Below are 22,092 nucleotides of genomic sequence, written 5' to 3'. Positions count from 1 at the left end.
GTCAGGTGATCTGTTTTTCCTGGACTCGTCCTTCTGGTTATTGTTTTCCTCATCCTGGACTCGTCCTTCTGGTTATTGTTTTCCTCATCCTGGACTCGTCCTTCTGGTTATTGTTTTCCTCATCCTGGACTCGTCCTTCTGGTTATTGTTTTCCTCATCCTGGACTCGTCCTTCTGGTTATTGTTTTCCTCATCCTGGACTCGTCCTTCTGGTTATTGTTTTCCTCATCCTGGACTCGTCCTTCTGGTTATTGTTTTCCTCATCCTGGACTCGTCCTTCTGGTTATTGTTTTCCTCATCCTGGACTCGTCCTTCTGGTTATTGTTTTCCTCATCCTGGACTCGTCCTTCTGGTTATTGTTTTCCTCATCCTGGACTCGTCCTTCTGGTTATTGTTTTCCTCATCCTGGACTCGTCCTTCTGGTTATTGTTTTTCTCATCCTGGACTCGTCCTTCTGGTTATTGTTTTCCTCATCTGTTATCTCCTTTCTGTTTTCTCCTTTCTGTTATCTCCTGTTATCTCCTTCTGTTTTCTCCTTATGTTATCTCCTTCTGCTATCTCCTTCTGCTATCGCCTTCTGTTATCTCCTTCTGTTTTCTCCTTTCTGTTTTCTCCTTTCTGTTTTCTCCTTTCTGTTTTCTCCTTTCTGTTATCTCCTTCTGTTTTCTTTCCTCCTTTCCCTAGACTTTTTTTGCTCTATTTTTATAGCCTTTAGCGGATGCTTTTATCCAAAGAGAATTAGTCATGCGTGCATACATTTTACATATGGGTGTCCCCGGGAATCGAATCCACAATCCTGTCATTACAAACCCCATGCTCTACCAACTGAGATGCCATAGCCAGTATACACTTCCAAAAAATTGTCAGAATTAATCTAAGATAACTCAAGAAAACTGTCATTAATTTAGACGTTTTTGCTGAGGAGATCTTAGTCGTGTAATTTTACATCTAACTAAGATGGTATGTGCAATGTTTATTAATAATGTGTATGAAAACGAGTAGTCTCTCGTTGAATGACAACAGACTTTATTGAAGAATCCCTACTGTTGACCAATCACAGACGAATGGGCGAAGACTTTGGCTACTGACTTCACCAAACTCTTCCGAAGTGTTTCGGCTGTGAAACATGCGGATGCCTTTAGAGTAAGCAGTGGCACTTCAGCCAGTCATCTGTGGTTCTAGTGTTTTCTATACATTAGTGGCAGGATTAAGGGCTGAAACCTAGTAGATATATACAGACTCTACTCTGTTAGCCTGTTTACATGTCCAGAGATTCCTTTTTAATCCTAGATTGAGATGGATGGACTGGCCTAGAGTGCTTATGTATGACAAGCTAGTGTGCCTCAACTCAATATGAAATGCAAACATGCCACTAAGTAGCCCATATCCCCACCATGTGGTAGTGTTGGTCTATATAGGGTACTGTGTTCTTGTTGTTGTAGTGTTGGTCTATATAGGGTACTGTGTTCTTGTTGTTGTAGTGTTGGTCTATATAGGGTACTGTGTTCTTGTTGTTGTAGTGTTGGTCTATATAGGGTACTGTGTTCATGTTGTTGTAGTGTTGGTCTATATAGGGTACTGAGTTCATGTTGTAGTGTTGGTCTATATAGGGTACTGTGTTCATGTTGTTGTAGTGTTGGTCTATATAGGGTACTGTGTTCTTGTTGTTGTAGTGTTGGTCTATATAGGGTACTGTGTTCATGTTGTTGTAGTGTTGGTCTATATAGGGTACTGTGTTCATGTTGTTGTAGTGTTGGTCTATATATGGTACTGTGTTCATGTTGTTGTAGTGTTGGTCTATATAGGGTACTGTGTTCATGTTGTTGTAGTGTTGGTCTATATAGGGTACTGTGTTCATGTTGTTGTAGTGTTGGTCTATATAGGGTACTGTGTTCATGTTGTTGTAGTGTTGGTCTATATAGGGTACTGTGTTCATGTTGTTGTAGTGTTGGTCTATATAGGGTACTGTGTTCATGTTGGTGTAGTGTTGGTCTATATAGGGTACTGTGTTCATGTTGTAGTGTTGGTCTATATAGGGTACTGTGTTCATGTTGTAGTGTTGGTCTATATAGGGTACTGTGTTCATGTTGTTGTAGTGTTGGTCTATATAGGGTACTGTGTTCATGTTGTAGTGTTGGTCTATATAGGGTACTGTGTTCATGTTGTTGTAGTGTTGGTCTATATAGGGTACTGTGTTCATGTTGTTGTAGTGTTGGTCTATATAGGGTACTGTGTTCATGTTGTTGTAGTGTTGGTCTATATAGGGTACTGTGTTCATGTTGTTGTAGTGTTGGTCTATATAGGGTACTGTGTTCATGTTGTTGTAGTGTTGGTCTATATAGGGTACTGTGTTCATGTTGTTGTAGTGTTGGTCTATATAGGGTACTGTGTTCATGTTGTTGTAGTGTTGGTCTATATAGGGTACTGTGTTCATGTTGTTGTAGTGTTGGTCTATATAGGGTACTGTGTTCATGTTGTTGTAGTGTTGGTCTATATAGGGTACTGTGTTCATGTTGTTGTAGTGTTGGTCTATATAGGGTACTGTGTTCATGTTGTTGTAGTGTTGGTCTATATAGGGTACTGTGTTCATGTTGTTGTAGTGTTGGTCTATATAGGGTACTGTGTTCATGTTGTTGTAGTGTTGGTCTATATAGGGTACTGTGTTCATGTTGTTGTAGTGTTGGTCTATATAGGGTACTGTGTTCATGTTGTTGTAGTGTTGGTCTATATAGGGTACTGTGTTCATGTTGTTGTAGTGTTGGTCTATATAGGGTACTGTGTTCATGTTGTTGTAGTGTTGGTCTATATAGGGTACTGTGTTCATGTTGTAATGTTGGTCTATATAGGGTACTGTGTTCATGTTGTAGTGTTGGTCTATATAGGGTACTGTGTTCATGTTGTAGTGTTGGTCTATATAGGGTACTGTGTTCATTTTGTTGTAGTGTTGGTCTATATAGGGTACTGTGTTCATTTTGTTGTAGTGTTGGTCTATATAGGGTACTGTGTTCATGTTGTAGTGTTGGTCTATATAGGGTACTGTGTTCATGTTGTTGTAGTGTTGGTCTATATAGGGTACTGTGTTCATGTTGTTGTAGTGTTGGTCTATATAGGGTACTGTGTTCATGTTGTTGTAGTGTTGGTCTATATAGGGTACTGTGTTCATGTTGTTGTAGTGTTGGTCTATATAGGGTACTGTGTTCATGTTGTTGTAGTGTTGGTCTATATAGGGTACTGTGTTCATGTTGTAGTGTTGGTCTATATAGGGTACTGTGTTCATGTTGTAGTGTTGGTCTATATAGGGTACTGTGTTCATGTTGTTGTAGTGTTGGTCTATATAGGGTACTGTGTTCATGTTGTTGTAGTGTTGGTCTATATAGGGTACTGTGTTCATGTTGTAGTGTTGGTCTATACAGGGTACTGTGTTCATGTTGTAGTGTTGGTCTATATAGGGTACTGTGTTCATGTTGTTGTAGTGTTGGTCTATATAGGGTACTGTGTTCATGTTGTTGTAGTGTTGGTCTATATAGGGTACTGTGTTCATGTTGTTGTAGTGTTGGTCTATATAGGGTACTGTGTTCATGTTGTTGTAGTGTTGGTCTATATAGGGTACTGTGTTCATGTTGTTGTAGTGTTGGTCTATATAGGGTACTGTGTTCATGTTGTTGTAGTGTTGGTCTATATAGGGTACTGTGTTCATGTTGTTGTAGTGTTGGTCTATATAGGGTACTGTGTTCATGTTGTTGTAGTGTTGGTCTATATAGGGTACTGTGTTCATGTTGTTGTAGTGTTGGTCTATATAGGGTACTGTGTTCATGTTGTTGTAGTGTTGGTCTATATAGGGTACTGTGTTCATGTTGTTGTAGTGTTGGTCTATATAGGGTACTGTGTTCATGTTGTTGTAGTGTTGGTCTATATAGGGTACTGTGTTCATGTTGTAGTGTTGGTCTATATAGGGTACTGTGTTCATGTTGTAGTGTTGGTCTATATAGGGTACTGTGTTCATGTTGTTGTAGTGTTGGTCTATATAGGGTACTGTGTTCATGTTGTTGTAGTGTTGGTCTATATAGGGTACTGTGTTCATGTTGTTGTAGTGTTGGTCTATATAGGGTACTGTGTTCATGTTGTTGTAGTGTTGGTCTATATAGGGTACTGTGTTCATGTTGTTGTAGTGTTGGTCTATATAGGGTACTGTGTTCATGTTTTTGTAGTGTTGGTCTATATAGGGTATTGTGTTCATGTTGTTGTAGTGTTGGTCTATATAGGGTACTGTGTTCATGTTGTTGTAGTGTTGGTCTATATAGGGTACTGTGTTCATGTTGTTGTAGTGTTGGTCTATATAGGGTACTGTGTTCATGTTGTTGTAGTGTTGGTCTATATAGGGTACTGTGTTCATGTTGTAGTGTTGGTCTATATAGGGTACTGTGTTCATGTTGTTGTAGTGTTGGTCTGTATAGGGTACTGTGTTCATGTTGTAATGTTGGTCTATATAGGGTACTGTGTTCATGTTGTAGTGTTGGTCTATATAGGGTACTGTGTTCATGTTGTAGTGTTGGTCTATATAGGGTACTGTGTTCATGTTGTTGTAGTGTTGGTCTATTTATTTATTTTTATTTTTTTTCACCTTTATTTAACCAGGTAGGCTAGTTGAGAACAAGTTCTCATTTGCAAATGCGACCTGGCCAAGATAAAGCATAGCAGTGTGAACAGACAACACAGAGTTACACATGGAGTAAACAATAAACAAGTCAATAACATGGTAGAAAAAAAGAGAATCTATATACAATGTGTGCAAAAGGCATGAGGTAGGCAATAAATCGAATAATTACAATTTAGCAGATTAACACTGGAGTGATAAATCATCAGATGATCATGTGCAAGAAGAGATACTGGTGTGCAAAAGAGCAGAAAAGTAAATAAATAAAAGCAGTATGGGGGGTGAGGTAGGTAAATTGGGTGGGTAGTTTACAGATGGACTATGTACAGCTGCAGCGATCGGTTAGCTGCTCGGATAGCAGATTTTTAAAGTTGTTGAGGGAGATAAAAGTCTCCAACTTCAGAGATTTTTGCAATTCGTTCCAGTCGCAGGCAGCAGAGAACTGGAAGGAAAGGCGTCCAAATGAGGTTTTGGCTTTAGGGATGATCAGTGAGATACACCTGCTGGAGCGCGTGTTGCGGGTGGGTGTAGCCATCGTGACCAGTGAACTGAGATAAGGCGGCACTTTACCTAGCATAGCCTTGTAGATGACCTGGAGCCAGTGGGTCTGACGACGAACATGTAGCGAGGGCCAGCCGACTAGGGCATACAGGTCGCAGTGGTGGGTCGTATAAGGTGCTTTAGTAACAAAACGAATGGCACTGTGATAAACTGCATCCAGTTTGCTGAGTAGAGTATTGGAAGCTATTTTGTAGATGACATCGCCGAAGTCGAGGATTGGTAGGATAGTCAGTTTTACCAGGGTAAGTTTGGCGGCGTGAGTGAAGGAGGCTTTGTTGCGGAATAGAAAGCCGATTCTTGCTTTGATTTTGGATTGGAGATGTTTGATATGAGTCTGGAAGGAGAGTTTGCAGTCTAGCCAGACACCTAGGTACTTATAGATGTCCACATATTCTAGGTCGGAACCGTCCAGGGTGGTGATGCTAGTCGGGCGTGCGGGTGCAGGCAGCGAACGGTTGAAAAGCATGCATTTGGTTTTACTAGCGTTTAAGAGCAGTTGGAAGCCACGGAAGGAGTGTTGTATGGCATTGAAGCTCGTTTGGAGGTTAGATAGCACAGTGTCCAAGGAAGGGCCGGAAGTATATAGAATGGTGTCGTCTGCGTAGAGGTGGATCAGGGAATCGCCCGCAGCAAGAGCAACATCATTGATGTATACAGAGAAAAGAGTCGGCCCGAGAATTGAACCCTGTGGTACCCCCATAGAGACTGCCAGAGGACCGGACAACATGCCCTCCGATTTGACACACTGAACTCTGTCTGCAAAGTAGTTGGTGAACCAGGCAAGGCAGTCATTAGAAAAACCGAGGCTACTGAGTCTGCCGATAAGAATATGGTGATTGACAGAGTCGAAAGCCTTGGCCAGGTCGATGAAGACGGCTGCACAGTAATGTCTTTTATCGATGGCGGTTATGATATCGTTTAGTACCTTGAGCGTGGCTGAGGTGCACCCATGACCGGCTCGGAAACCGGATTGCACAGCGGAGAAGGTACGGTGGGATTCGAGATGGTCAGTGATCTGTTTGTTGACTTGGCTTTCGAAGACCTTAGATAGGCAGGGCAGGATGGATATAGGTCTGTAACAGTTTGGGTCCAGGGTGTCTCCCCCTTTGAAGAGGGGGATGACCGCGGCAGCTTTCCAATCCTTGGGGATCTCAGATGATACGAAGGAGAGGTTGAACAGGCTGGTGATAGGGGGTGCGACAATGGCGGCGGACAGTTTCAGAAATAGGGGGTCCAGATTGTCAAGCCCAGCTGATTTGTATGGGTCCAGGTTTTCCAGCTCTTTCAGAACATCTGCTATCTGGATTTGGGTAAAGGAGAAGCTGGGGAGGCTTGGGCGAGTAGCAGCGGGGGGGGCGGGGCTGTTGGCCAAGGTTGGAGTCGCCAGGAGGAAGGCATGGCCAGCCATTGAGAAATGCTTGTTGAAGTCTTCGATTATCACGGATTTATCGGTGGTGACCGTGTTACCTAGCCTCAGTGCAGTGGGCAGCTGGGAGGAGGTGCTCTTGTTCTCCATGGACTTTACAGTATCCCAGAACTTTTTGGAGTTAGAGCTACAGGATGCAAATTTCTGCTTGAAAAAGCTGGCCTTTGCTTTCCTGACTGACTGCGTGTATTGGTTCCTGACTTCCCTGAACAGTTGCATATCGCGGGGGCTCTTCGATGCTATTGCAGTTCGCCACAGGATGTTTTTGTGCTGGTCGAGGGCAGTCAGGTCTGGAGTGAACCAAGGGCTATATCTGTTCTTGGTTCTGCATTTTTTGAACGGAGCATGCTTGTCTAATATGGTGAGGAAGTAACATTTAAAGAATGACCAGGCATCCTCAACTGACGGGATGAGGTCAATATCCTTCCAGGGTACCCGGGCCAGGTCGATTAGAAAGGCCTGCTCGCAGAAGTGTTTTAGGGAGCGTTTGACAGTGATGAGGGGTGGTCGTTTGACCGCGGACCCGTGGCGGATACAGGCAATGAGGCAGTGATCGCTGAGATCTTGATTGAAGACAGCAGAGGTGTATTTGGAGGTCAGGTTGGTCAGGATAATGTCTATTAGGGTGCCCATGTTTACGGATTTAGGGTTGTACCTGGTGGGTTCCTTGATGATTTGTGTGAGATTGAGGGCATCAAGCTTGGATTGTAGGACTGCCGGGGTGTTAAGCATATCCCAGTTTAGGTCACCTAACAGAACAAACTCTGAAGCTAGATGGGGAGCGATCAATTCACAGATGGTGTCCAGGGCACAGCTGGGAGCTGAGGGGGGTCGGTAGCAGGCGGCAACAGTGAGAGACTTATTTCTGGAGAGATTAATTTTTAAAATTAGAAGTTCGAACTGTTTGGGCATAGACCTGGAAAGTATGACAGAACTTTGCAGGCTATCTCTGCAGTAGATTGCAACTCCTCCCCCTTTGGCAGTTCTATCTTGACGGAAAGTGTTATAGTTGGGTATGGAAATCTCAGTATTTTTGGTGGCCTTCCTAAGCCAGGATTCGGACACGGCAAGGACATCAGGGTTGGCAGAGTGTGCTAAAGCGGTGAGTAAGGCAAACTTAGGGAGGAGGCTTCTGATGTTGACATGCATGAGGCCAAGGCTTTTTCGATCACAGAAGTCAACAAATGAGGGTGACTGGGGACATGCAGGGCCTGGGTTTACCTCCACATCACCCGAGGAACAGAGGAGTAGTAGGATGAGGGTGCGGCTAAAGGCTATCAAAACTGGTCGCCTAGAGCGTTGGGGACAAAGAATAAAAGGAGCAGATTTATGGGCGTGGTAGAATAGATTCTGGGCATAATGTGCAGACGGGGGTATGGTGGGGCGTGGGTACAGCGGAGGCAAGCCCAGGCACTGGGTGATGATAAGAGAGGTTGTATCTCTGGACATGCTGGTCTCAATGGGTGAGGTCACCGCATGTGTGGGGGGTGGGACCAAGGAGGTATCAGAGGTACGGAGAGTGGAACTACAGGGTCCATTTCAAACCAAAACAATGATAATGATAACTAGCCTGAACAACAGTATGCAAGGCATATTGATATTTGAGAGAGACATACAATAAGGCATAAAGTGATTGCAGGTCTTGATTGGGAGAGCTAGCTAAAACAACAGGTAAGATAACAGCAGCAATAACAGGGTGCTAGTCTAACACAGCAACAACAGGTAAAAATGGCGACGACTAGGCAGAGAGGGTCGGATTAACTACACACAGATCCTGAGTTAAAGCACAGAGCCGACAGATAAAACACAAATAAACAGAATGGAGTACCGTGAATTAATGGACAGTCAAGCATGCATCAGCTATGTAGCCAAGTGATCATAGTGTCCAGGGGGCAGCCGTAGATGGAGCAGGGAGGCCTCCACTAAGCTAGCACGCGGCGTTTAAAGTTAGTAGCCCGGGGGGTGGTCTGCTCAGACGGAGGGGGTCTGCTCAGACGTGGTCGTGTCGACAGAGAATCCAAGCCAGATGGCGATGGCGAAAGAGAGGTTGTGAAATGTAGAATTGTGTTTGCTAACTGGTGCTAGCTTCGTGGCAGTGGCGCTAGGTGCGCTAGCTGCAAGCTAGCTGTGAGGATCAGAAGTAGTGGCTCAGGGATTACGGCAGGAATCCGGCGTTGTTGTCGAGAGACAGTCCGATGCTGGTAAATTGGTGAGTAATATCCAGGCTAATAACAGGGCTGGTGTCTGTGCAGAAGGTAAAAGCTACTAGCAGCGGCAAAAAAATGGCTAAATTAGCTTGTAGCTGGTATTGTAGCCCAAGAATTCGCTGGTAGGCCTCTTCAGCTAGCCGGCAGATGGGCCTAGCTCGAGGCTAGCTCAAGGCTAACTGGTGCTTGCTTCGGGACAGAGGTGTTAGCCAGTAGTAGCCACTCGGTTGCAGCTAGCTAGCTGTGATGATACGGTGTAATTGTCCAGAGCTTGCGTCAGGAATCCGGTGATGTGGTAGAGAAAAAGCAGTCCTATATGCTCTGGGTTGATATCGCGCTTGCAGACTGGCAGGTATTGGCCCGGTATTGAAGCTGGCTGTGTCCGAGTTGAGGGTGAAGACCGCAGCAGTGGCTAACTGACTACTAGCTAGTAGCTAGTTATCTGGCTAGCTTCTGATTGGGGTTACGGTTCTAAAGTATAAAAAAAATAGCAGGTCCGTACCACATTGGGCGAGGCGGAATGTAGGAATGTATATTCAGTTCCTAGGTGGAAAGTGAAATTAAAATATATACGAAATGTATACGAAAAATACGAAGACTATTTACACTATTTACACGGGACAGGACCATACAAAGACACGTCCGACTGCTACGCCATCTTGGATTCAATGTCTATATAGGGTACTGTGTTCATGTTGTTGTGTTGGTCTATATAGGGTACTGTGTTCATGTTGTTGTAGTGTTGGTCTATATAGGGTACTGTGTTCATGTTGTTGTAGTGTTGGTCTATACAGGGTACTGTGTTCATGTTGTTGTAGTGTTGGTCTATATAGGGTACTGTGTTCATGTTGTTGTAGTGTTGGTCTATACAGGGTACTGTGTTCATGTTGTTGTAGTGTTGGTCTATATAGGGTACTGTGTTCATGTTGTTGTATTGTTGGTCTATATAGGGTACTGTGTTCATGTTGTTGTAGTGTTGGTCTATATAGGGTACTGTGTTCATGTTGTTGTAGTGTTGGTCTATATAGGGTACTGTGTTCATGTTGTAGTGTTGGTCTATATAGGGTGCTGTGTTCATGTTGTAGTGTTGGTCTATACAGGGTGCTGTGTTCATGTTGTTGTAGTGTTGGTCTATACAGGGTACTGTGTTCATGTTGTTGTAGTGTTGGTCTATACAGGGTACTGTGTTCATGTTGTTGTAGTGTTGGTCTATACAGGGTACTGTGTTCATGTTGTAGTGTTGGTCTATATAGGGTACTGTGTTCATGTTGTAGTGTTGGTCTATATAGGGTACTGTGTTCATGTTGTTGTAGTGTTGGTCTATATAGGGTACTGTGTTCATGTTGTAGTGTTGGTCTACACAGGGTACTGTGTTCATGTTGTTGTGTTGGTCTATACAGGGTACTGTGTTCATGTTGTTTTAGTGTTGGTCTATACAGGGTACTGTGTTCATGTTGTATTGTTGGTCTATACAGGGTACTGTGTTCATGTTGTTGTAGTGTTGGTCTATATAGGGTACTGTGTTCATGTTGTTGTAGTGTTGGTCTATACAGGGTACTGTGTTCATGTTGTTTTAGTGTTGGTCTATACAGGGTACTGTGTTCATGTTGTATTGTTGGTCTATACAGGGTACTGTGTTCATGTTGTTGTAGTGTTGGTCTATATAGGGTACTGTGTTCATGTTGTTGTAGTGTTGGTCTATATAGGGTACTGTGTTCATGTTGTTGTAGTGTTGGTCTATATAGGGTACTGTGTTCATATTGTAGTGTTGGTCTATATAGGGTGCTGTGTTCATGTTGTAGTGTTGGTCTATACAGGGTGCTGTGTTCATGTTGTTATAGTGTTGGTCTATACAGGGTACTGTGTTCATGTTGTTGTAGTGTTGGTCTATACAGGGAACTGTGTTCATGTTGTTGTAGTGTTGGTCTATACAGGGTACTGTGTTCATGTTGTAGTGTTGGTCTATATAGGGTACTGTGTTCATGTTGTTGTAGTGTTGGTCTATATAGGGTACTGTGTTCATGTTGTTGTAGTGTTGGTCTATATAGGGTACTGTGTTCATGTTGTTGTAGTGTTGGTCTATATAGGGTACTGTGTTCATGTTGTTGTAGTGTTGGTCTATATAGGGTACTGTGTTCATATTGTTGTAGTGTTGGTCTATATAGGGTACTGTGTTCATATTGTTGTAGTGTTGGTCTATATAGGGTGCTGTGTTCATGTTGTTGTAGTGTTGGTCTATATAGGGTGCTGTGTTCATGTTGTTGTAGTGTTGGTCTATATAGGGTGCTGTGTTCATGTTGTAGTGTTGGTCTATATATTGTGCTGTGTTCATGTTGTAGTGTTGGTCTATACAGGGTACTGTATTCATGTTGTAGTGTTGGTCTATACAGGGTACTGTGTTCATGTTGTTGTAGTGTTGGTCTATATAGGGTACTGTGTTCATGTTGTTGTAGTGTTGGTCTATATAGGGTACTGTGTTCATGTTGTTGTAGTGTTGGTCTATATAGGGTACTGTGTTCATGTTGTTGTAGTGTTGGTCTATATAGGGTACTGTGTTCATGTTGTTGTAGTGTTGGTCTATACAGGGTACTGTGTTCATGTTGTTGTAGTGTTGGTCTATATAGGGTACTGTGTTCATGTTGTTGTAGTGTTGGTCTATATAGGGTACTGTGTTCATGTTGTTGTAGTGTTGGTCTATATAGGGTACTGTGTTCATGTTGTAGTGTTGGTCTATATAGGGTACTGTGTTCATGTTGTTGTAGTGTTGGTCTGTATAGGGTACTGTGTTCATGTTGTAATGTTGGTCTATATAGGTTACTGTGTTCATGTTGTAGTGCTGGTCTATATAGGGTATTGTGTTCATGTTCTAGAGGGCTGCTGGTTTGTAGTTCAATGTTGGCTATTGTGTTAGGAAATACTGAGGAGATTGGGTCAGCATGTGTGCAGTGGGGTAATAAACTCTAGTGTAGTATAAATACAGTAGAGTACACAGACTGATGGGTAAACACATACTTTTTGAGCAAACAGTGTTATTTTTAGACAAACTTCAAGGAGTAGGTCATTCTAGGAGTTTGTCTGATGGGAATCTGTGATGTCATCAGCCTCCCCTCTTGCTTGAGGACCAATACAGGAGCAACATAGAACAAAATAGGAAAGGCCCACCCCCCCACTTGTGCTCTATCATGACCTACCTGGACCACCTATTGAGATGTGCCTTTTGTTCAGGAAATCGGGTGTTAAATGAGGTAAAAAGAGACTGGACTGGCACTTTAAATGCTGTCATCATGTTTGCTGTTATCCATCTTCAGGCCCTACTTTGTTATAGAGGAGCAAGACACACACACACACACACATACACATACACATTTACACACATATATATATATATATATATATATATACAGTGGGGAGAACAAGTATTTGATACACTGCCGATTTTGCAGGTTTTCCTACTTACAAAGCATGTAGAGGTCTGTAATTTTGATCATAGGTACACTTCAACTGTGAGAGACGGAATCTAAAACAAAAATCCAGAAAATCAGATTGTATGATTTTTAAGTAATTAATTTGCATTTTATTGCATCAGAAAAGCAGAACTTAATATTTGGTACAGAAACCTTTGTTTGCAATTACAGAGATCATACGTTTCCTGTAGTTCTTGACCAGGTTTGCACACACTGCAGCAGGGATTTTGGCCCACTCCTCCATACAGACCTTCTCCAGATCCTTCAGATCCCCCAGCTGTCGCTGGGCAATACGGACTTTCAGCTCCCTCCAAAGATTTTCTATTGGGTTCAGATCTGGAGACTGGCTAGGCCACTCCAGGACCTTGAGATGCTTCTTACGGAGCCACTCCTTAGTTGCCCTGGCTGTGTGTTTCGGGTCGTTGTCATGCTGGAAGACCCAGCTACGACCCATCTTCAATGCTCTTACTGAGGGAAGGAGGTTGTTGGCCAAGATCTCGCGATACATGGCCCCATCCATCCTCCCCTCAATACGGTGCAGTCGTCCTGTCCCCTTTGCAGAAAAGCATCCCCAAAGAATGATGTTTCCACCTCCATGCTTCACGGTTGGGATGGTGTTCTTGGGGTTGTACTCATCCTTCTTCTTCTTCCAAACACGGCGAGTGGAGTTTAGACCAAAAAGCTCTATTTTTGTCTCATCAGACCACATGACCTTCTCCCATTCCTCCTCTGGATCATCCAGATGGTCATTGGCAAACTTCAGACGGGCCTGGACATGCGCTGGCTTGAGCAGGGGGACCTTGTGTACACTGCAGGATTTTAATCCATGACGGCGTAGTGTGTTACTAATGGTTTTCTTTGAGACTGTGGTCCCAGCTCTCTTCAGGTCATTGACCAGGTCCTGCCGGGTAGTTCTGGGCTGATCCCTCACCTTCCTCATGATCATTGATGCCCCACGAGGTGAGATCTTGCATGGAGCCCCAGACCGAGGGTGATTGACCGTCATCTTCAACTTCTTCCATTTTCTAATAATTGCGCCAACAGTTGTTGCCTTCTCCCCAAGCTGCTTGCCTATTGTCCTGTAGCCCATCCCAGCCTTGTGCAGGTCTACAATTTTATCCCTGATGTCCTTACACAGCTCTCTGGTCTTGGCCATTGTGGAGAGGTTGGAGTCTGTTTGATTGAGTGTGTGGACAGGTGTCTTTTATACAGGTAACGAGTTCAAACAGGTGCAGTTAATACAGGTAATGAGTGGAGAACAGGAGGGCTTCTTAAAGAAAAACTAACAGGTCTGTGAGAGACGGAATTCTTACTGGTTGGTAGGTGATCAAATACTTATGTCATGCAATAAAATGCAAATTAATTAGTTAAAAATCATACAATGTGATTTTCAGGATTTTTGTTTTAGATTCCGTCTCTCACAGTTGAAGTGTACCTATGATAAAAATTACAGACCTTTACATGCTTTGTAAGTAGGAAAACCTGCAAAATCGGCAGTGTATCAAATACTTGTTCTCCCCACTGTATATGTATACGTACACCATACGTACCATATGTATACCAAGACATAGTAACACTTTTTGGCACGGGTTGAGGAATCTGGCTCTATTTGTGTGTCCCTCCCCCTCTCTTCTGTCTCTTTCATGTGAATGGCTGTTTTGTGTTTCTCTGTTGCTGTGCTCCGCCAGACAGGAAGCTGCAGGGTTTGTGATCTGATCTCTCTGAAGATTCTCTTGACTTCTCTGATCCAATAAAAGTATGTTTGTTTAGGCAGCTAATTTGATCCTGTTCCCTGGCAGATGCTGCTGCTTGATCAGCTTGCACTGCAGTAATATAGCAAACCAGTAAACAAGAAACTTCTCTTGAAAGTCACATTTTTGTTGATACTCTGAGAAAGTTTGGCTTAAGTTGAGACTTATTAAAATACACTATTTATACAAAAGTATGTGGACACCCCTTCAAATTTGTTGTTGCTGACAGGTATAACAAAAATTCAGCACAGAGATATGCAATCTCCATAAACAAACAGGAGCTTCATGAAATGGTTTTCCATGGCTGAGCAGCCGCACACAAGCCTAAGATCATGCGCAATGCCAAGCGTTGACTGAAGTGGTGTAAAGCTCGCCGCCATTGGACTATGAAGAAGTGGAATCATGTTCTCTGGAGTGATGAATCACGCTTCACCATCTGGCAGTCTGACGGACTAATTTAGTTTTAACGGATGCCCAGAGAACGCTACCTGCCCGAATGCATAGTGCCAACTGTAAAGTTTGGTGGAGGAGGAATAATGGTCTGGGGTTGTTTTTCATGGTTCAGGCTGCTTAGTTCCAGTGAAGGGAAATCTTAACTCTACAGTATACAATGACATTCCAGACAATTCTGTGCTTCCAACTTTGTGGCAATAGTTTGGGGAAAGCCCTTTCCTGTTTCAGTATGACAATGCCCCCGTGCACAAAGCGAGGTGCATACAGACATTTTTTGTCAATCGGCCTACATCAGTACCCGACCTCACTAATTGAAGCAAGTACCCGCAGCAATGTTCCAACATCTAGTGGAAAGCCTTCCCAGAAGAATGGAGGCTGTTAAATCAGCAAAGTAGGGAACAACTCCATATTAATGCCTATGATTCAGGAATGAGATTGTCGACGAGCAGGTGTCCACATACTTTTGGTCATGTAGTGTAGATTGTACAATGTGCCGTTGACAACATTAGGCCTACTAAGAGCACACAGTTACACTTAAGTGAAACGATTAGAACCATGTTAGTAATACCGCAGAATGAACAGTTTAATCTGATATCCAGTCTGACACAGTCATATAGGGAATGGGATTTTATGCCAGGCCTTACATTATTATTATTCTCATGTGAGCTCACTCTCACTCTTCACACACAGACTAGAGGAGACTAGGTTAACCCTTTAAAGTCTCCATCTATCAGTGGGCTCTGACAGGTGTCTGACAGGTGTCTGACAGGTGTCTGACAGGTGTCTGACAGGTGTCTGAGAGCCCAGAACACTCTTTCTGTGTTTCATAATACTTCATCACCCAGAATCCCTCAGATTTTAAACTGTATCAACCCTACCTCTCTCGCTCTTCGTCTCTCTCGCTCTGTTGCTCTCGCTCTGTTGGTCTTGCTCTGTTGCTCTCGCTCTGTTGCTCTCGCTCTGTTGCTCTGTTGCTCTGTTGCTCTCGCTCTGTTGTTCTCGCTCTGTTGCTCTCGCTCTGTTGCTCTGTTGCTCTGTTGCTCTCGCTCTGTTGTTCTCGCTCTGTTGCTCTCGCTCTGTTGCTCTCGCTCTGTTGCTCTGTTGTTCTCGCTCTGTTGCTCTGTTGCTCTCGCTCTGTTGCTCTGTTGCTCTCGCTCTGTTGCTCTGTTGCTCTCGCTCTGTTGCTCTGTTGCTCTCGCTCTGTTGCTCTGTTGTTCTCGCTCTGTTGCTCTGTTGCTCTGTTGCTCTCGCTCTGTTGCTCTGTTGCTCTCGCTCTGTTGCTCTGTTGCTCTCGCTCTGTTGCTCTGTTGTTCTCGCTCTGTTGCTCTCGCTCTGTTGCTCTGTTGCTCTCGCTCTGTTGCTCTGTTGTTCTCGCTCTGTTGCTCTGTTGCTCTGTTGCTCTCGCTCTGTTGCTCTGTTGCTCTCGCTCTGTTGCTCTGTTGCTCTCGCTCTGTTGCTCTGTTGCTCTCGCTCTGTTGCTCTGTTGCTCTCGCTCTGTTGCTCTGTTGTTCTCGCTCTGTTGCTCTCGCTCTGTTGCTCTGTTGCTCTCGCTCTGTTGCTCTGTTGCTCTCGCTCTGTTGCTCTCGCTCTGTTGCTCTGTTGCTCTCGCTCTGTTGCTCTGTTGCTCTCGCTCTGTTGCTCTCGCTCTGTTGTTCTCGCTCTGTTGCTCTTGCTCTGTTGCTCTCGCTCTGTTGCTCTGTTGCTCTCGCTCTGTTGCTCTGTTGTTCTCGCTCTGTTGCTCTTGCTCTGTTGCTCTCGCTCTGTTGCTCTGTTGCTCTCGCTCTGTTGCTCTGTTGCTCTCGCTCTGTTGCTCTGTTGCTCTCGCTCTGTTGCTCTTGTTCTCGCTCTGTTGCTCTCGCTCTGTTGCTCTGTTGCTCTCGCTCTGTTGCTCTCGCTCTGTTGCTCTGTTGCTCTCGCTCTGTTGCTCTGTTGCTCTCGCTCTGTTGCTCTCGCTCTGTTGTTCTCGCTCTGTTGTTCTCGCTCTGTTGCTCTGTTGCTCTGTTGCTCTGTTGTTCTCGCTCTGTTGCTCTGTTGCTCTCGCTCTGTTGCTCTGTTGCTCTCGCTCTGTTGTTCTCGCTCTGTTGCTCTGTTGCTCTGTTGTTCTCGCTCTGTTGCTCTGTTGCTCTCGCTCTGTTGCTCTGTTGCTCTCGCTCTGTTGCTCTCGCTCTGTTGCTTTCACTCTGTTGCTCTCACTCTGTTGCTCTCACTCTGTTGCTCTGTTGCTCTCACTCTTGCTCTGTTGCTCTGTTGCTCTCGCTCTGTTGCTCTCGCTCTGTTGCTCTCACTCTTGCTTGCTCTCGCTCTGTTGCTCTCACTCTTGCTCTGTTGCTCTCGCTCTGTTGCTCTCACTCTTGCTCTGTTGCTCTCGCTCTGTTGCTCTCACTCTTGCTCTGTTGTTCTCTCTCGCTCTGTTGCTCTCGCTCTCGCTCTGTTGCTTTCACTCTGTTACTTTCACTCTGTTGCTCTCACTCTGTTGCTCTGTTGCTCTCACTCTTGCTCTGTTGCTCTGTTGCTCTCGCTCTGTTGCTCTCACTCTTGCTCTGTTGCTCTCGCTCTGTTGCTCTCACTCTTGCTCTGTTGCTCTTGCTCTGTTGCTCTCGCTCTGTTGCTCTGTTGCTCTGTTGCTCTTGCTCTGTTGCTCTCACTCTTGCTCTGTTGCTCTGTTGCTCTCGCTCTGTTGCTCTCACTCTTGCTCTGTTGCTCTCGCTCTGTTGCTCTCACTCTTGCTCTGTTGCTCTCGCTCTGTTGCTCTCACTCTTGCTCTGTTGCTCTTGCTCTGTTGTTCTCGCTCTGTTGCTCTGTTGCTCTCACTCTTGCTCTGTTGCTCTCGCTCTGTTGCTCTCACTCTTGCTCTGTTGCTCTCACTCTTGCTCTGTTGCTCTCACTCTTGCTCTGTTGCTCTCACTCTTGCTCTGTTGCTCTGTTGCTCTCGCTCTGTTGCTCTCACTCTTGCTCTGTTGCTCTGTTGCTCTGTTGCTCTCACTCTTGCTCTGTTGCTCTTGCTCTGTTGCTCTCGCTCTGTTGCTCTCACTCTTGCTCTGTTGCTCTCGCTCTGTTGCTCTCACTCTTGCTCTGCTCTGTTGCTCTGTTGCTCTCGCTCTGTTGCTCTCACTCTTGCTCTGTTGCTCTCGCTCTGTTGCTCTCACTCTTGCTCTGTTGCTCTGTTGCTCTCGCTCTGTTGCTCTCACTCTTGCTCTGTTGCTCTGTTGCTCTGTTGCTCTGTTGCTCTCGCTCTGTTGCTCTCACTCTTGCTCTGTTGCTCTCGCTCTGTTGCTCTGTTGCTCTCGCTCTGTTGCTCTCACTCTTGCTCTGTTGCTCTCGCTCTGTTGTTCTCGCTCTCGCTCTGTTGCTCTGTTGCTCTCGCTCTCGCTCTGTTGTTCTCGCTCTGTTGCTCTGTTGCTCTCGCTCTGTTGCTCTCTCTCGCTCTGTTGCTCTCGCTCTGTTGCTCTCGCTCTCGCTCTGTTGCTCTCGCTCTGTTGCTTTCACTCTGTTGCTCGGTTGCTCTGTTGCTCTCACTCTTGCTCTGTTGCTCTCACTCTTGCTCTGTTGCTCTCACTCTTGCTCTGTTGCTCTCACTCTGTTGCTCTCGCTCTGTTGCTCTCACTCTTGCTCTGTTGCTCTCGCTCTGTTGCTCTCACTCTTGCTCTGTTGCTCTCGCTCGGTTGCTCTGTTGCTCTCACTCTTGCTCTGTTGCTCTCACTCTTGCTCTGTTGCTCTCACTCTTGCTCTGTTGCTCTCGCTCGGTTGCTCTGTTGCTCTCACTCTGTTGCTCTTGCTCTGTTGCTCTCACTCTTGCTATGTTGCTCTCACTCTTGCTCTGTTGCTCTCACTCTTGCTCTGTTGCTCTCACTCTTGCTCTGTTGCTCTCACTCTTGCTCTGTTGCTCTCGCTCTGTTGCTCTCACTCTTGCTCTGTTGCTCTCACTCTTGCTCTGTTGCTCTCACTCTTGCTCTGTTGCTCTCACTCTTGCTCTGTTGCTCTCACTCTTGCTCTGTTGCTCTCACTCTTGCTCTGTTGCTCTCACTCTTGCTCTGTTGCTCTCGCTCGGTTGCTCTGTTGCTCTCACTCTGTTGCTCTTGCTCTGTTGCTCTCACTCTTGCTATGTTGCTCTCACTCTTGCTCTGTTGCTCTCACTCTTGCTCTGTTGCTCTCACTCTTGCTCTGTTGCTCTCACTCTTGCTCTGTTGCTCTCGCTCTGTTGCTCTCACTCTTGCTCTGTTGCTCTCACTCTTGCTCTGTTGCTCTCACTCTTGCTCTGTTGCTCTCACTCTTGCTCTGTTGCTCTCACTCTTGCTCTGTTGCTCTCACTCTGTTGCTCTCGCTCTGTTGCTCTCACTCTTGCTCTGTTGCTCTCACTCTGTTGCTCTGTTGCTCTCGCTCTGTTGCTCTCGCTTACTCGCCCTCTTTCTCTAATATTAATCCTACCTACTGTTTGTAATACAGACGTGTCTCATCCTCTCCTCTGTAGTGTTGGCAGATAACCTGAAGTCCAACCCAGGCATCAAGTGGCAGTACTTCAGCTCAGAGGAGGGCATCTTCACTGTGTTCCCCGCCCACAAGTTCCACTGCAAGGGCAACTACGAGCACCGCAGCAGGTACAGTACAACTAAATGACTAAAATGTTACACTTCCAGACCAGCAATACAATCACACACCATCACCTAAATTAACAGTATAATCAACTAGCCCTAAACGTATGTGCAAGAATGGAGAAATTATTGTTACATAAATCATCAATCAATCAAATGTATTTATAAAGCCTGTCTTACATCAGCTGATATCTCAAAGTGCTGTACAGAAACCCAGCCTAAAACCCCACACAGCAAGCAATGCACATGTAGAAGCATGGTGGCTAGCATGGTGGCTAGTGGTCCCGTGTGGCTCAGTTGGTAGAGCATGGCGCTTGCAACTCCAGGGTTGTGGGTTCATTCCCCACGGGGGGACCAGGATGAATATGTATGAACTTTCCAATTTGTAAGTCGCTCTGGATAAGAGCGTCTGCTAACGCATTTATTATAACAGAGATTATAACAGAACATGGCCAAGATGTTCAAATGTTCATAGATGACAGCAGGGTCAAATAATAATAATCACAGTAGTTGTGGAGGGTGCAGCAAGTCAGCACCTCAGGAGTAAATGTCAGTTGGCTTTTCATAGCCGATCATTCAGAGTATCTCTACCGCTCCTGCTGTCACTAGGGAGTTGAAAACAGCAGGTCTGGGACAGGTAGCACATCCGGTGAACAGGTCAGGGTTCCATAGCCGCAGGCAGAACAGTTGAAACTGGAGCAGCAGCACGGCCAGGTGGACTGGGGACAGCAAGGAGTCATCATGCCAGATAGTCCTGAGGCATGGTCCTAGGGCTCAGGTCCTCCGAGAGAGAGAAAGAAAGAGAGAATTAGAGAGAGCATACTTAAATTCACACAGGACACCAGATAAGACAGGAGAAGTACTTCAGATATAACAGACTGACCCTTGCCCCCGACACATAAACTAATGCAGCATAAATACTAGAGGCTGAGACAGGAGGGGTCAGGAGACACTGTGGCCCCATCCGATGATACCCCGGACAGGGCCAAACAGGCAGAATATAACCCCACCCACTTTGCCAAAGCACAGCCCCCACACCACTAGAGGGATATCTTCAACTACCAACTTACCATCCCGAGACAAGGCCGAGTATAGCCCACAAAGATCTCCGCCACGGCTAACCCAAGTAAATCATCACTGACTGCCCATTCCTCAAACATTACGCTTTGTCTGGCCACATCAAGGATATTGTTGTTGTATATCCAAGATGGTCACCTCCTGCTAGGCAAAGAGAAAACAGAAAACAACTTCTTCTATTCTACCTCCTCCCTCTTGGTTGTTTATGTGTGGCACAGTCAGAGAGCATGTAAACATTATTCCTCCTCTCCTCCGAGGTCGTAGAGTTTTCCTCTCCTCTCTGAGACAGACACCCTGACCACACATGCCCCTGTCAGGAATGTGTTCTGGGACCAGTAAACACCACTGGAATCTCTCACCCGCTGTTGTGGTTCCTGTGGCCTAACCTGGTGAGACTTTATCTCTTTCTCTCTGTCTTTCTTTCTCCCCCCCCCCCCCCCCCCCAATACTCAAAGTCCTGTTTCTGTCAACCAACCAGCTGGCATTCAGCTTTGAGAATAATGATGTCACCCTGGCTCGCCACTAAGACAAATGGGGACTTTAGGAACACACTTTCCCTGTCTGTGTCCTAGTGGCATGTTACCCACAGACTCCAAACCTGGAATATAGCCTAGCTAGACTAATAGGATCCCACTTTGCACAGATAGCAGTAGTAGAATCATTCAGTAGTAGACACTAGAGGGATTTGGGAATAGGAGCTTGACAAAGAGAATGGTGGTGACAGTTGGAAAATCGTTTGTGGCGATGCCTCCCAAAAGCAACAGTATTCCTGGGAAGAGGGTCTTGTGAAAACAGTGTGTGGAGGTCTCAGGGCAGCCGGAGGTAGAGGGGACTGCCCTGGGGACTCATGCCACCATGAAGCAGGGGAGATGGGGTTACCAGCCTGGAGTAGACAATGTCTGTCTGGTGTCAATAAAACACCATTCTAGTTGATGTATGTTTTTGAGTGGGAATGTATTGTTGTGAGTGTATGTTTATGTTAGTGGTGCAACGGATCACAAAACTCACGGTTCAGATCGGATCACGGTTTAGAGTCACGGATCGCATAATTTTTCGGATCAGCAAAAAAAAAGGGACTACCTTAAGAACAAAATCTTAAGGTAGGAACAGATCAAAATTGTCGATGAATTATCCAAGACATCCAAGACGTCTTGCCTGTGTCCTTGCTCGCAAAGGTCTCCCCGAAAAGCTCTTTCATGGCTGAATTATTTTGTGGAGGAGATACCTCTGAGTCTGCTCCTGTCGACTCTGTGCCTTGACCCTGCAGAAAAAATGACTTGATCTATTCAACAAACTAATTATTTATTTTCATATTTCATAGAACTATAATTGTGGCAGTAACATTTGATAAAAGCCATTACTCCAAATAAAACATGGATGATTCTAATAGCAATAGAGTAGACTAAGATTAGACTGCAGTATATTTATTATTTAAGTAATTCACTCTTTTTTTATTTTATTTTTTTACCTCTTCAGTGGCCACAGTCTCAGTGGTGAGATCACTGTATGTCCTCCGGTGTAGGGCAGGTTCTAGGTGAGACAGGGACTTGAACAGACAGGGTCTAGGTGAGCCAGGGTCTAGGTGAGACAGGGACTAGGTGAGACAGGGACTAGGTGACAGGGACCTGAACAGACAGGGACTTGAACAGACAGGGACCTGAACAGACAGGGACTTGAACCTTGGATCCAGTGCAGTAGATCTATGAAGGTAGTCCTGTACATTAGGGGGGTATCTGGGGTTCAGGTCCTCTCTAATGGCAGCCTTGACATCTCTAGTGAGGGTGCTGTCTTCCTATCTTGGGGCCATGGATTGTAGAATCCTTGTTTTCAGAGGTAGGATCATGGACACAGACGGTGCTGTTTCAGTGCTCAATAGGGTTGTAACCGTTTTGAGGGGTCTGAGCACCTGGA

At 45.2% G+C, this 22,092-nt stretch overlaps 1 protein-coding gene across 2 annotated transcripts in view; it reads left to right on the top strand.

Moving 5' to 3' along the window:
* The window catches only part of cachd1 (cache domain containing 1), a 151,603-nt gene that overhangs the window by 75,365 nt on the left and 54,146 nt on the right, over positions 1-22,092 (top strand). For both annotated transcript variants that reach the window (XM_071346247.1, XM_071346246.1), the window contains exon 5: positions 18,984-19,110. In XM_071346247.1, the coding sequence (XP_071202348.1) occupies positions 18,984-19,110 (127 nt within the window). The remainder of the gene's footprint in view (positions 1-18,983; positions 19,111-22,092) is intronic.

This window comes from Salvelinus alpinus, chromosome 16 (genome assembly GCF_045679555.1).
Source record: "Salvelinus alpinus chromosome 16, SLU_Salpinus.1, whole genome shotgun sequence".
Taxonomy (NCBI): Eukaryota; Metazoa; Chordata; class Actinopteri; order Salmoniformes; family Salmonidae; genus Salvelinus; species Salvelinus alpinus.
The sequence above is the reverse complement of the archived record's forward strand: the minus strand, read 5'-3'. Positions and strand labels throughout refer to the sequence as shown.